This window comes from Malaya genurostris, chromosome 1 (assembly GCF_030247185.1).
Source record: "Malaya genurostris strain Urasoe2022 chromosome 1, Malgen_1.1, whole genome shotgun sequence".
Taxonomy (NCBI): Eukaryota; Metazoa; Arthropoda; class Insecta; order Diptera; family Culicidae; genus Malaya; species Malaya genurostris.
Window position 1 is genome coordinate 132,287,468 of NC_080570.1, and position 16,675 is coordinate 132,304,142.

General features: G+C 36.4%; 1 protein-coding gene across 1 annotated transcript; it reads left to right on the forward strand.

Annotated features, from left to right (window-relative positions):
• The first annotated feature begins 7,842 nt into the window (after positions 1 to 7,842).
• On the forward strand, positions 7,843 to 8,667 carry LOC131428192 (uncharacterized). Its single transcript, XM_058591922.1, has 2 exons — positions 7,843 to 8,355; positions 8,431 to 8,667. The coding sequence occupies exons 1-2, from the start codon at positions 7,903 to 7,905 to the stop codon at positions 8,665 to 8,667; spliced, it is 690 nt and encodes a 229-aa protein (XP_058447905.1). The 5' UTR covers positions 7,843 to 7,902.
• Positions 8,668 to 16,675: the final 8,008 nt, after the last annotated feature.

A 16,675-nucleotide genomic window follows, 5' to 3' on the forward strand; every position in this document is an offset into this window, starting at 1 on the left:
CTCCTCCTAGAAAAAGAGTGACAACGAGATCCACTTCAAAAAATTCTTTATTTAAAAAATCGGCTTATTCGGCCACGTAAAGCTTGTACGCAAATAGGCCTGAATAAAATTACCTTTAAAAAAACAAGCAATTTAAATGCACTTAACAAATGCTTTTTTTCATGGTTTTTTGCCTTCCTCAGGCTATGCAATCACTGTGAAAATCAACTTTTTAACCCGGAGGGCCGAATGCCATATACCATTCGACTCAGCTCGACGAACTGAGCAAATATCTGTGTGTGTGTGTGTGTATGTGTGTGTGTGTCAAATAATCTCACTAGGTTTTCTCGGAGATGGCTGAACCGATTTTAACAAACTTAGATTCAAATGAAAGGTCTCGTGGTCCCATACGGAATTCCTGAATTTCATCCGGATCCAACTTCTGGGTCCGGAGTTCTAGGGTAAAGTGTGTTCAATATTGTACACCGTCTCTCAAATTGGCGAAACAAAAACCGTAAAAAGTGTTCTAAACTGGACTCTAAACCGTTATCCCCAATCTTAGGGTCAATTGAGAGGTCTTATGGTCCTACCAACAATTATCGCATATTTTCGGATGCAACAAACATTTAAATCGTAATTTAGAGTGCGTACTAGTAGAGTTTGTGTGTCATGTTACTTAGTGGCCGTACGAACCGACTTTGATTATACCGGTTCTCGGGTTCCGGTGCCGGAAGTGCATATAATAGTGAACCCACTTCGTTTTCTTAAGGATGACCTACGCAATGAAAGCACTGTTTTTATTCTGTATGTTATGCACAAACAATCTTTTGGTTTCGTTCAAAAATCGAAGAGAAAATTTTTGAATAGAATACCACAATATTATATACATGAGTAAGGCATCATTACTAGGTGGATCAAAACAGGTTTTATACTCAAGTTCAGGGATTTCTCTTTTGAAAAATGTCTAGATTCAAAATTTACATAATGTGATTTGATACTTTCGAGTACCACTCATGCATTTTATTGTAATATTATCATCGACCAAATGCTCCAGCATTTGTATTATTAACTAACTCTTTTGTGATCTTAAAAATAATATTCAGCGCTGTTATTTCACTGTGCTTCATATATTCATTGAAATTAATGTATTCCAATTTAGTTTTACATCGAGGATGGTTTTGAATTGAATTTTTTTTTCAACTGATGTCCATTTCATAGTATTATTTATTTAGAAATAGTGTGAATTTAATTATTTTTCTCAGTGTATGTTTTAATTCAGAAGAACGTATTTGGTTTTAGGCGTACTGGTAATTGTGTGAGATATCATCCTTGAAATGAATTTGATAGGAATTAAAAGAGCTAATAAGGAATATTCTATTAAAAGAATAAGTAAAACTTTTCGAATTTTAATGAGCGCGTTAACATGCTTTTTGTAGTTTGTTGAATTGCATACAAGAATGCATCATGAAATTATATTCAATCATTACACCATTGCACCAAAGCTACAATAACGACCGATTCCAATTTTTTAACCTTTCATGCAAAGCTCTTTTTACCTTTTTTTATATATATAAAAAATAGGTATAGAATTCGCTCAAACTTTCGAAAAATTTTCCGAGGCCCGGAGGGCCGAATGTTATATACCAATCGATTCAGCTCGACGAACTGAGCAAATGTCTGTGTGTGTGTGTGTGTGTGTGTGTATGTGTGTGTGTCTGTATGTGTGTTGTCAACTAAGAGGTCGAGATCTCAGAGATGGCTGGACCGATTTTGATCAAACTAGTCGCAAATGAAAGGTCTCCCCGTCACCCAGAACACTATTGAATGGTTTGAGATCGGATGTTTACTTTTTGAGTTATACGAAGTTTTATGTCAAAATTTTCAGTTTTTTGACAGTATCTGTCACAATTGACCTTGAAAACAGAATATGTTTTCAGACTTAGATTCCGCACGGTAATAGCTATCCAACAAGCCATAGATTGTTAAAATCCGTCCATTTTTAACGGAGATATCGAATTTTTTGTGTAAGCGACTTTTCCCCCATATTCCAGCAGTAGAAGTTCTGAGCGCTGTATGGCAAAGAAAGGCTTGGGAGCAACGTAAAACACGATTTTTTATACTGTTACATACAATAGTTTCTAAGTACCAAAAAGACTGTGAACAGCACATTTTGCCTCGGACCAATTTTAGCACGGTTCGTTTTTGGCAACATAATCGTTCGAATATGACATATTGGAAAGATGGCAGTACTTCCGAATTCTGAACAATTTCATAATTATATTGATTTAAACTGCTTACAGCAATAAATGCTGGAAGAACAAAACACCCATATACCATTTGAATCAGTTCGTCGAGATCAGCAAATGAGTATGTGACAAATAATTTCACTCAATTTTTTACCTTATTTTCGAAGATGACTCAACCGTTTTCTACAAACTCAGATTCATATCAAAATTCGTATGCTCCTAAACAAGGTTCCTGAATTATGTTTGGATCCGACTTCTGGTTCCGGAACTACAGGATGATATGTGAAACGAGATTAAAATTGTGTAACTCATTTTCCTCGTAGATGGCTGAACCGATCTAAGATTCAAATGATATCTAAGAATCATCTAAGATTTGCTGATTTGAATAGTCGACAACCAAATAAACTTATTTCAGTTTTAGTGGTATTCAGTTTTCGATTCGGAAGGCACCCAACAATTCAACTCGTACTACGATTTCTCAAAGATGTCTATACTGATTTTTAAACATATTGAAACAAATGTAAACTAATCAGGTGAATTTGTCTGACTTCGGCTACACCGATTTTCGAATTCCGGCTCCAGTATCGAATCGTTTCTCAAAGCTCAATCGTTTTCTCAAATAAAGTCAAATCGAATTTCAGAAAAAAATTCAAATTAAAATAAACTTATAGTCCCACACAAATTAATTAATTTTATTCAATGCTGACTTCCGATTCTGGAATTACAGGAGGATGAATTTTTAAAATTCAAACCGATATAGAAGATGATAACCCCGAAAAGCTTGAAAATTGGACTCAAAACTATTGCAATTTATTCGTCATATGGCCATACGAATCGGTTTGGTTTATGCTGGTTCCTGAATACCGGCTCTGGAAGTACCTTAAATTACCGTAAATTCTAAAGTGGAACTCACTTCGACATATCATGAAAAGTTTAATCGATTGTAACCTTTTTAGATAGACTAATGAGTGATTAAAATGTCAAATTGCATCTTAAAACGACGGTCATTAAAATAATGTCATGAAAACCGAAGAATATTCATGAAAAAAACACATGCGGATTGATAAAAAAAGGTATCATCTCACTGATAGGTGGATTAAGCACGTTTTAATAAAACAAAAATAGTCGTTTTAGCAAATGTTTTTGCTAAGAAAATTGTCAAAAAAGCACTCTATATTTTGTTGTCTCATTCACACGATTTAAAAGGGCCACGCTACACACTTCGCAATTTTATATTACTTGATTTAAGCTTTCCAAAATGTATATGTATGTGCCTTTTGGTCTGCGACCCTGCTTCCTATTGATAGTTAAAGTTAGTGCATATAAAAGTTTAAATGTTAAATAACTTTTTAAGGAAAAGGCCAAACCGTACACAGTCTTTAACAAAAATGTGTAATTTTACGTTTTTAGTAATTGTCTCGAACATAGTAGACACTGAAAATAATTGTGAAAAAAGTTATGTACAAAAAATTGATTTTAAGTGATTTCAAACGAAATTAATTCATACATCCGAAACTTTTTGAGTCAGACCTATAGCTTCTTCGGTAAAGTTTTTTCTCGTTAGAAGTTCTAAAACTTTGTAGAAGACATCGTTTTTCTATCTCTTAAGGGAAAAAAGTTGTTTAAACGAACTTTTATCGTAGTAGGCTTTGCACAATTTTTAAGTGTGATCAAATCACGAGGTATATTTTTGTGAATGAGTTCTCCAAAGGAACTTTGTATATCGGATCAACGGTTTAGCAGCTAGAGAATTAAGTTCACGTTTTTTTCGATTCAAACCACTGTGCGACGGTGAGATTTTTCTAATTTTAAATTAAATGGATTGCACATTTTGATAAAACCCTACTTTTGATTCTTGGTTCCATCTTTCGTTAGCTTTGAGCGAATCCTCTTGACCTCACACCAACCCAAATATCCAGCTTACCAGCGACACCTATGGAAGAGAATCCTTCTGGGAAGTAGGTAAAACATCAACATTTCCTCTTCTCCTTAACCTCTATCCTTCCCTATGATGTGTTTGCGATTGAGATGTTTAGTTTGAGTTCGAATGGTATCAATTCCCAATACCATTTACTAAACGGCTCGTACTTGTGAATCAGCAAAAAACATGATGATATCAGTGTGTAATCCGCCAAGCCCATCGTCACAACGGAAAGCAACGCGCAAGAGGCGCGCAGGTTTCCCGTAAAAAAATAAACCATTGATTGTACAGCATAAACAATTGATTCACAATTAGATATATGGGTTGCAATACATTTTATTGTATCTTGACAAGATTTTTTTCATTTCCAACGATTCAATATATTGTTTCTACGATTTTACAATTGAATTTATTGCACACGTGCAGTTTCAAACAATATGCAAACTGTACATTTTATTGTTTTCCAAGAAAACATGTAACACATGGATCAATAAGTCCCGAGACTAAAGCAGAGATGGCGCTCGTAGTAAACCAGTAACCACGTCTTTCTAGAGGACTAACCTTTGCTTGAAACGGGTCAAAATTTTAAGTCGATCCGACCAGAAACAGCTGAGTTATCGAGGTTGGAGTAAAGTCGTTTTGTAGTTTGTTTAAAAAATGGAAAAAACCGAGTTTCGTGTTTTGATAAAACATTGTTTTTTAATGGGCAAAACACCGTGCAAGCGAAACAATGGATTGAAAAATGTTATCCGGACTCTTGTCCATCAAAAGCAACGATTTGTCGGTGGTTCACCGAGTTTAAACGTGGTCGTACCAACACAAATGACGCGGAACGCTCGGGTAGACCTGTGGAAACCGTTACACCGGAAAATGTGAGTGAAGTGACAAAAATTATAATGGAAGATCGTAAAGTGAAGCTCCGTGAGATTGCTGAGATGACACAGATATCATATGGAAGTGTATTTACTATCCTTCATGAAAAATTGAGCATGAAAAAGGTTTTTTCCAAGTGGGTGCCGCGATTGCTTTCGATGGAACAAAATGCACCCTGCCACAAGTCGATGAAAACAATGGTGAAATTGAACGAATTGGGTTTTGATCTGCTTCCCCACACCCCATACTCGCCAGAATTAGCCCCCAGTGACTACTGGCTCTTTGCTTATCTTAAAAAATGCTCCAGGGAAAAAGATTTGGCTCAAATGAGGACGTCATCACTGAAATTGAAGCTTATTTTAAGCGACAGATGATTTTTTTATAAACATGGTATTGAAAAATTGGAAATACGTTGGAACCTTTGTATCACCCTAAAAGGTGATTATGTTGATGAATAAAAAAAAATTTGCAAAAAAAATGTTGTTTCCATTGTTAGTCTCGGGACTTATTGATCCATGTGTTATGAGAAAACTTTATGATTTGAATTGTTACGATACTTAACAACCTATACATTCTATTGTAAAAAGCATTTCCACAATTAATTGAATAGTGTATAACAATACATTAAAATATTTTTCAACGGTCAAAGCATAGTTGTCGCTGGTTTTGTAACAGCAAATCGTATTGGTTTTTTATTCGGGTTGCTCTCTATTTATATTTTTTATTCGGGTTGCTCTCTGAGAATTTGCTCTTTGGTAGTTTGCCACAATCGAGAAGAGAACGTCTCTTGCTTATAAAAAGTAACCGCTGAATGGCGGTTCTGTACAGTGCAGTAAAAGTTCATTCAATTCAATTGAAACTGAATGTGGAACACATTGACGATCTCTCCACTGCAGTAAACTTCACTCTCTGACACACACAATGTTCGCTGACGGCCCGAACGAGCAGCATTCAGTTCATCGCTCGTTTCTCTTCAATCGAGGCTCAGTTTACCCACCGTCAGTTGATCTCTTGAAGTAACAAAATATCTCTTTCAATAGTGTGAGAGCGGCCTTCAAGTGAGGTTCATGTAAACATTCGAATTGGTTCAAGATAATAGATGAAAGACTAATCAGATAGCTGAATACACATAAATTAATTGTTTCCTCCTTCAGTTTTCATGTTTAATACTTTACTCCATTTATAATTCTATTCGTTCGAATCTGCTTACTACCAAGAGCGAAGACAATGAAGCAGCTATACTACTTGGGACTTGAAACTGAGCGAGCAAAACTTCAAATGACTAGGTACGATTATTCAACTGACGATGAATTCTGGGAGCTTCACTTGAAAATGGCAGCAAAAGTCAAATGAATTAGTAGGGTCAGTGGCCATAAATTTCATTTTCATCTTATATTATTCGATTGAAAATGAAATTATACCGCACTGGTTCTGTATTCTAAATTGTTGTAAAGTTACACTTCCATGTAAATAAATTTCTACAATACTAATTTGAAACTTGATCTAATTGAAGTAGTTTTTACGCACAGAAAATTGTTAAACAATTTCATTATGTTTTGTGTGCCCCGTCAGAATGTTGGTGCCCTCACTACGTCTATGCGAATCATTAATATTCCATGGAAAGTACAAAAATATGGGTATTTTTGGAACGGTTGCAAAGAAAAGATCCCGGAAAAAAAATTCTAGATGGCAACTTCCGGTTCATTAATATTCCTTCAAAACTCTTGCAATATGGGTATTTTCGGAACGGATTTTGTGTGCAGGAACCAAAAAGCGATGTTTAGGGTCGTTTCGAAATTCAAGATGGCGACTTCAACTGTATTGATATTCCTTGAAAATGCCCTCGGCAACTTATTAATTAATAATGTTCAAATGTTAAAATTAAGAAACTGCCAAGTAACGTTTTTTTTTTCAATTCGACGTAATACAGGTATTCACTTCTTTGTGCATATGTGTTAGGAATAAAACAGCAAAAATGACGTGTCTTCCTGAACATAGACAATATGCCGGCTTTCTTCGGAAATCGAAGCAGTGCCAACGTGCTAATTTTGATTCACATGCGACTCGTTGCAACGCCTTAATAAATTATTTAATCCTTACTGTGCAACTTACGGGTCAACTGGTATGGAAGGTATGTGCGTTTCATTTTCCAACAATTACAACAAACTGAACCAACTGTGCTGGTACGAGTGAAAGATAGGTCAACGGTGAACTTCATTCTTTCGTTTGCGCTGTCCAAGTTCGGTTCATCCCGCGAAAATGTTTCCGGTAAGAAAATTGCTCGTCCGTATCAAGCGTGCCATACTTTCACTGGATGATGGAAAATGTTTTTTCCGACCAATGAATTGTTCTCTATTGCTCTTAGGTAAGTTCAATTTTCCTTAATATTAATTTATGTTAGTGAAATGTTTTCCCTCAGGAATTCAAGAACGCCCATTAAACCGATTCTGTCGCGGATTGTTGGCCGTCTATGGAGTACTAATTGCACTACAGTTCTTTATCTGGGTGGATCGTTTGTATGTAAGTGCATTCGTCAACAATTCGTCCGAAATGTTTCTGGGAGCGATAGCAGCTTTTGCAGAATTTTCGCATATTTTAATTCGGGCGGGGTTGGTTCGGACAAACCTAATCAAACTTCAAGAAGTACGGAACTACATGCAAAGCTATTTCGATAGTAATACGTGTGCAAGGCTGCATAATTCGTACCGACTAATTCGTCGGATGGCTATTGGCTACCAGGGGTTTTTCACCGTGACTCTTTTTGTGTTTTACTTCTTCGGAGGATTCGAAGACCCGCTATTTGCCGTCCCGGAGAATTTGTTGCAGTTCCACAGATGGATTGTATTGTTTGTTGAAAAATTGAACTTACTTAACTCTATTGCAATGAATACGTTGTTTGTGAGTCTCATAGCAATCTTCAATACCTACCTGATGGGGTTTCAAATTATTTTGGACGACATCAACGAGTCTGTGCAGGATTTATTCGAGCAAATCGACAAAGAGATTATCGAAGCTATGAGTGAAATCCAAGGAGCACCCGAATATAAGCGAAACGTGAAGGATGTGCTTTTCTTTAAATTCCTAAAACAGAAATTGGCTGCCCTGATTCGTAAACATGCTGACGCGTTGAATCATTTGAGCCAGTTGAAAACATTCTTCGAAATCAGCTTCCTTTTCATGTTTTACGGACAGTTGGTGACTATGGGAACAGGAATCGTTTACCTAACATGGCGAAAATCGTCTTACAATATTTTACTACCTTTAGTAGGCTGCCTAGTTACAATTACGGTAGAATGTTTTTGGTACTGCAGAATGATTGAAAAGTTAAGCGATGCGGTGAGTAAGACTTGTGTTATTAAGTTCTGCTTCTTTATTGAGTTAGTCATATATTAATTTTCTTCTATTCAATAGAACAATAATATCGGAGATTCGTTGTACAACTTAGACTGGCCTCAGCGACTATGTTACAAGCCTGCCATTCGAAAGGACTATCGAGAGATACGGACAACGTTTCTAATTATTTTGACTAACTCACAGCAGAATATCGACATCAGTTGCGGCGGGTTGTTTAATATGTCGCTTGCTGCTTTTGCAGAGTTTCTTAATATGGTGTACAATTTGTTCATGTTTTTCCTGACAGTTATTTAAATGAATTTGATAAAATATGCAATTTGAGGTGTTAGAATAAAGATAGTTGAATTTAGTAGTAAAAATATTTGCAGTGCACCCGTGGTAGAATAGTGACTTCAGTAACGGCACTATATAAAAGAAGAATAACAAGCGCATGATTTTTAGATTAGTTTTTTTCCTGTAAGTTATTCAATGAACTTAATATGATGCGCAGTTTTGAGGTGTTAGAATAAAACTACATTAATCTAATGGTAAGAATACTTTCACAAAGTGCACGTGTGGTAGAATAGCATCTGTAGTAAATTGCACTGTGCTAAAAAAAAAACAAACACAAGAGCTAGATTTTTGGATTCGAAATACCAATTAGGATTCATAAGACTATTCTTAGTTCTGCTTAGGACCATAACTACCAAGACGTCAACTGATTCCAATGTATTTACTTTTTTGTAAAATTGGTCCAGTTTCGTTCATTCGGATCTATGGCCGTAAGATCTTCTGGTTTCGCATCCGCAGTGATAGTTTTGACAGTATCGATATGGTGCACGTTCGATTTTTTCTGAAGAACTTTTGCTAAGGAGTGTATCGAGTGTATAAGCTATTCACATACGTTTGTGTTGTACGCATGTATTTGTGATGGTTTTTTATGCTCATATCACAGCATGCTGTGCGTTTGGCTGTTAGCTTTCGTTTGTATACTTGTTTGTGCGGTTGAAATTCCGCATTTTCAGAATGTCGCGTATTGGAAAGGAAGTGAAAATTAAGGTTCTCGACACATGGCTAAGTGAGAATTGGCGAAGCGGTATGGAATTCATCATGCCAGTGTTAAAACCATCATTAATATACTACTACTAATACTATTCTTTGAATGAGCTACCAGAAACAGGCAGGAAACCCGGTTCTTCCAACCCGAAACTGGACCAAAAAGTGGTCTCTCTAATCATGAAGAACAAATCAATGTAAATACGTGATTTGGCCAAAAAATCAGGAACGAGTGTCGGAATGATCCAGCGTATCAAAAGGTGAAATCACCTGAAGACCTACAAGAAGCAGAAAATCTCGAAACAAAGTGTAGAACAGAAGAAGCGAGCAGCAACAAGGGACCGGAAATTGTATTCGCGTTTTTTGCAGTGTCCGGATGCATGCGTTTTCATGGACGGAGAGACTTATGTAAAGGAGAACTCAAAAACCCTTCCACAATACTTCACTGTCGTCGTTGGGACGGATGAAAGCGATGCGGACAGGTCGATTCAAGTGGAGAAATTCGGTCGAAAGATATGGCAAACAGTATGTTCCTGTGGTTTGAAGTCAACCATTTTTTACACTACCGGAACTATAAATGCAGAAATCTATCGATCTGAGTGTCTCCAGAAGATATTGCTGCCTTTTTATAAAAACCTATAGTACACCTCCACTATTTTGGCCGGATTTAGCGTCGGCTCACTATGCCGAAACCGCTCTCAATTGGCTTGCGGAAAAGGGTATAAATTTCGCTGAGAAAAATATCAATCCACCAAATTGCCCTCAGCTTCGACCCATCGAACGTTACTGGGCAATCGTGAAGAGGGTCTTCAAGAAGACTGGTAAACAGCTGGGAACATGCAGGAGTTCAAAAAAATTTCAGTTCAAGCGTCCAAAAAATGCGATGCAACACTTGTCCGGAACTTGATGAAGAGCGTTCAATCAAAAGTTCGAAAATTCGTGAATTTTTTTTTGAAATAAAATTTTATCCGGTTTTCATAAAAAAAGACGGATGCATCCTGATCGACGACGGAACCTATGCCAAGGAAGACTCTCGAGCGTTGCCCGAACCGCAATATTATACGAAATCGGTGAACCAGGACCTGGACGACGCTGACACCACGGTGGCGATGGAAAAGTTTGGGCAGAAGGTGTTGGTCTGGCAAGCAATTTGTACCTGTGGTTTGCGGTCGTCGGTTTTCTTCACAAAGCGGAACAATTAACGCCAAGGTGTACGAGGAAGAATGTTTGAAGAAGAGAATTCTGCCACTGTACAGAAAGTATAAGGCCCAACCTCTCTTCTGGTTGGATTTGGCTTCAGCTCACTACGCCAACTCCGTTCTACAGTGATTGTCAAAAAGTAATGTACAATTCGTGGAAAAGAACATCAACCCATCGAACTGCCCGGATCTTCGGCCAATTGAAAGGTATTGGGCCATTGTCAAGCGGCACTTTCGGAAGGAAGGTATAGTGTCGTCTCAAAACATGCAGGAGTTAAAAAAAACTGGACAGCTGCCACCAGGAAAGTCACAAAAGTAACTGTGCAGAATTTAATGAAGAATGTCGTTCTACAGAAACTAGGATTTTATTCAATATGATCAGTGAAATGCTTAAAAATGTAATTTTTCTACAATATATCGAAAACTGATGTCGAAATATGCTTTTTAATTCAATAATCAATGTTGCTAACTAACAGTTCGGCTGAAAAGTTCGTATCGTTTAATAGAAACACACATTTTTTGCCAAAATTTGTTTTTATTATTCAACATAATTGCCATCAGAGGCGATACAGCGATTATAGCGATCTTTCAACTTTTCGATACCATTTTTGTAGTACGATTTGTCCTTTGCCTCAGAATAGGCCTCATTTTCAGCGATTACCTATTCATTGCTTCTAAATTCTTTACCAGCGAGCATTCTCTTGAGGTCTGAGAACAGGAAAAAGTCACGGGGGGCCAAATCTGGAGAATGCGGTGGATGAGGGAGCAATTCAAAGCCCAATTCGTTCAATTTCAGCATGGTTTTCATCGACTTGTGACACGGTGCATTGTCTTGATGAAACAAAACCTTTTTCTTCTTCAAATGAGGCCGTTTTTTTGAAATTTCGTCCTTCAAACGCTCTAATAACGCTATAAAATAGTCACTGTTGATGGTTTTTCCCTTTTCACGGTAGTCGATGAAAATTATACCATGCGAATCCCAAAATACAGACGCCATAACCTTACCGGCCGATTGTTGAGTCTTTCCACGCTTTGGGTTCGGTTCATCGCGTGCAGTCCACTCAGCTGACTGTCGATTGGACTCCGGAGTGAAGTGATGGAGTCATGTTTCGTCCATTGTTATATATCGACGAAAAAAATCGGTTTTATTTTGGACGTCCACTGCGTTCATCGTCTTCGGTGCTCATACGACCAGTACGAAATTTTGCAAACCACTTACGAATTGTTGCATCGCCCGGTGCAGAGTCTGGATAACACTCATCAAGCCATTTTTTGGTATCGGCGGCACTTTTTTTCATCTAAAAGTAGTGTTTCATCAACACACGAAATTCCTTTTTTTCCATTTTTTTCACAATAACAAAAGTAGCTTCACTCAAAATGCAATATCTCACAAACTAATAATCAGACAGCTGTCAAATTTATACACGTATCTTTTGAAGGTTGGTACTAACTGAAAATGGTATGGATTTAATTCTAGTGGTGCCCTCTCATAGAAACGATACGAACTTTTCAGCCGATCTGTTACTTTTCGATACACTCCTTATGTCCTACTGTAGCATTTATTGACAACAAATAAACTTCAAATTACAAATAGAAGGAATTATGATCGACTTTCATGTTTCATTTCCAGAACACACAAGTTTTGACGACCAAAATGACAATGAATCACAAAAAACTGGGTTTGCAAATCATGCAAACTCTTGCAAAAACGCATTTATTTTAAAGCAAATAGTTATAAATTGTATATCCATACATTCACGATAAAAATGAAAGCGCATTCATCAGAGAAAGCCTCAAAGTCGTAAATAGATTCTACTATGGAATTCCTCCGAATAAATTAAATGTGGGCCGTGAAGCAGGTTTCAACACTTTCTTGAATTTTGAATCATTTCGAAATGGTTTTAGCGCAGATTCATGCTGATTCCTGCTTTATAAACGAAACGAAAAATTATTCACTGGCGGAGTTTGTAGTTTCAATGCAAGGTTTAAGATGTAACACTCAAGATTTCTACAAGTATTTAATAAAATTCAAAATGTTACTTGTGTTAACCTTACTAAAAAACTACAAGGATCAGCCCCATGGGGTTGTTCGAGCCGTTGATGTGGAACAAGGCAACCAAAACTTCCAATGATTGACATTTTCAATTAATCGTCACACTTTTGAATCCGCAAATGCACGAGAGTCTGCTTAGATTGATCTTTATTAGGAACCAACACCGAACACATGAACCCAGAATTTAGACTCTAAGGCTATTCGCAACGCGGGGATGGATATCTGTTCTAAAATGACATACTGTTGTATAATTTAAAATTGTGAAAAATAAAACTCGAGCTTTACGATCTCAACGGAAAGATTTAAAATCTGTTCTATATATTTCTGTGAATGTATTGGTATTGTGTCTATTCACTTCACTGTTTCAAATCAGAAACAAACAAACTAAATAAATGATTTCGAAAACGATATGAATATTTTTACAGATCATAGTGAGCTGGACTACTTCTAAATGAAACTGTATTATTCAGTACAAAACATTTGATAATTTCTGAAATGTCATTCGACGCTTTGACATCTCGTCTCTCAGATTTCGTAACAGACGCTCACGCAAAAAAAAATTAAAACAGTGTTCTATTCGTGTTTCAAATATTCATTAATTTAAAACAATTTCGTCGAGCAGTTTTAAATCTGTTTTAAATTTGTACTCGAAAAATAGAACTAAATCTTAGCGTCGTGATTGACATGTTTCAGTTGTAGATCTAAAGTAGATCAGTCCATATGAAATAAAACAGCGTTGCGAACAACCTAATAGTCGTGATTTGTATTTGTTTTGTAGCCGACGAAATTACATCAATAGCCCAAATGTATACAATTAAATGTTTGTACATGCTTGCGATACGGATATCGATATTTAAGCTTCTCTTCACCAAGCTTGTGTTCAAGTTTTGTATGCAAGCAGTTATTTTTATAGCGTTTCTCTACCATTACAACCATTTTGCGATTTCGGTTGAAGCGATAAAATATTTCTCATTATCAATCGAGTTCATCTTATATAAATTAGAAATTAGTCTTATGCATTCAAAATTTACCCTGAGGTAGTTGTCAATTTCTCAGGCGAAACGACATAAAATGGGATTTCATCCAATCTTGCATGACACAAGATCAGGGCATACCAATAAAGCTTCAAATCGTTTATGGCACTTTTTATCTTGCTGTGTAGCAACAACCTACCTCTAGCAAGCTACGCATGAGACTGAAACGTTAGCTATTATTTCGCTTCTATTTGTAGATTCGCGTGCTTCCAACAGCTTTGCTTTTGCTTCGATTGACCAATCAGAGCGCTGCTTTCCCTTTGATATATCGTTTACTCCTTCAAAACCGTCGACTTTGGCAGGGAAATCCGGTATGCCGGAGATTTTTTGCAGCCAAAGTAGGACACTGCTAGCTATTAATCAACATTTCAATGATATACGAATGAAAATACATGGCTATAAACATTCAAATCAATACGTAGAAATATTTCCAAACAAATGGTGACATAATATTAATCATTGATACAAAATTGACTGAGCTGTAATTGTTCAAAACCTGACCACATTTCTACGTGTATTTTTCTTGAGTTTCTAGTTTGCACCGCTATATAGAAAACAAAAATGTGTTCCACATTAAAATGTGTAATTTTACGTTTTTAGTCATTGTCTCGAACATAGTAGACACTGAAAATAAATGCGAAAAAAGATATGCACAAAAAATTGATTTTAAGTGATTTCAAACGAAATTGCTTCATATATCCGAAACTTTTTTCTCGTTAGAAGTTCTAAAACTTTGTAGAAGACATCGTTTTTCTATCTCTTAAGCGAAAAAAGTTGTTGAAATGAACTTTGCACATTTTTTATTGTGATCAAATCACGAGGTATATTTTTGTGAATAACTTCTCCAAAGGAACTATGTATATCCGATCAACGGTTTAGCAGCTAGAGAATTAAGTTCACGTTTTTGTCGATTCAAACCACTGTGCGTCGCCATCATTCCGGTCGAGCCAGAAGGCTAATTTCAATGATTACTAGTTCAATAGAATCAGAGAATACTAACGAATATAACAGAGTTACTTTTTAGCATCCTTGCAGAGATGTTGTTGGAGCCACTGCCTTTTTCTATTGTCCAAATCTTTCATCAGAAGAATGACATCGCTGGAAGATGACGGACGTAAGATAAATATCATTCGAAACAGTATTACGTATTTCACATATTTCGTTTACGTTTCGCCATCGGCTCATCAGTGAATTAGCAGACTATGTTGAACTGCTAACGCCACCTCGCGCATCAAAATAAATAAAATCAGTTATGCCCATCTCAGCACAAACCGTTACCGGTGTTCATTTCTGAAATGTACCAAAGTATTGTTTGATCTAACAGAACACGTAATCGGAGAACTGGTAGCTTATAATGATTTATGTAAACAATAAACGATGAGTTTTGTTATAAATCGACAATGAATCTAATCCATAACTAACTTTTTGTCAATTTGAATAGTAAATGGTAAAGCCACAGAGAACAGACATCCAAGCTAGTACAAACCTTTTAAAAAAAGCTGTGTAAAAAGCCCATAACGGATTACTGGGCTGCTCGAAGCGCCTCTATAGGAGAATTGTTACTTGTTGATTGCTATTTAAAACAACCGTAAAAATTTCTTACACAAATTGATATCTTTTCTTGAATGTCTGTTCTCTGTGGTAAACTCCTTGTCCTTAACATTTAAGTATATCGATAATATTAGTAGTGAATCTAAAATTTTCGATAATATTAGTAGTGAATCTGAAATTTTAGGGAAAAAACTCATAAAATCAATATTTTAAAAATCCTGCCAATGTGATTCACTCGAACCTATGTTCAGTTGACAGGAATTCTTGTGCATATCGCGGTTGACTAATTTATCGCATAGAAAACTTTGTGAAAGTGAGTAATCAGGTCGTGGGATTTTTTTCAGCCGGTGTTTGACTTACTTAGCACAAATGGCAATGTAAAAATTTAATGACGGAAACCCGTTTCTTGCATGTGATTGTGACGCAAAAGCGGTGGATTCTTTGTTAACTATTGGTAAGAACTAGGTCCTTCCTGGATAGAAAGGCTTCAAAGAATAAAAACCAATAAAATATTAACTGTGTCAATCTTAGTCGATTGTCGACGGAATGTAGTTCAAGTTTGCATTGCGTTTCTATTAGAAAAAGTCATGAGAAAAACTGCAGATGTTCGAACGGTAAAAGGGAACTCTTCTAGCCGGTAATTAAATACCTCTTTTGTCCTTCGAACAACGACAAACTTGATCAGTTCATTTGTAAGTAAAATGATACACTTCGCATGCGAAATAAAGACGTCACATCAATCCTTATTCCTGATAATTATGAGTCTCCGTTTCGAGTGAAATTGTCTAGGCCTGGGGGGTTTGAGGTTCATCCTACCCGTATCAAATCAGCCTCGAATTGGTTCGCTATTTTTATTTATTTCAGCTTGCATAAATTTGTTAAACTTTAATATGATCTTGGGTATAATGAAGTTGGTTCGCTTTACACAGCTTATTCCACTTCCTCATCTTTTTTTCACCAAAACCGATACAATGGCACTCTTTGTGATTAAATGATTCTTGGTTCAAATCCCAGTCGTTAGCGTTGTTTTCTATTTCATTGATTTTCTAGCCATGAAAATTAAAAAATTTCACTTCTCAAAGACGCAATGGAATTTTATAGGTTTCTCTCTAATTGTGTAGGTCGTATACCCAAAACTCCGTTTACGAACACTTTTCATACGTTACCTCTTTTTACGTAACTCTTTTTACGAATCAAATCCCAACGTAACGTAATCTTTTTTTACGAACCTGCTTCGTAAAAAGTGGTTTTGGCATACATCGGAAGCGATTTCCGACTCATTTATATTCCATGGAAACTACTACAATATGGGTATTTTTGGAACGGGTTTAAAGAGTAGATTTCGGAAAATGATGTTTGAGGTATTTTGGAAATCCAAGATGGCGACTTCCGGTTTATTGATATTGCTTAAAAACCCTAACAAAATGGGT

Excerpts from the sequence above, each read along its gene's own strand:
- LOC131428192 (XM_058591922.1), top strand. The coding sequence starts at position 7,903 with ATGAATACGTTGTTTGTGAGTCTCATAGCAATCTTCAATACCTACCTG. Across the intron at positions 8,356-8,430 it reads TTGAAAAGTTAAGCGATGCG|AACAATAATATCGGAGATTC; the intron begins GTGAGTAAGACT and ends TCTATTCAATAG.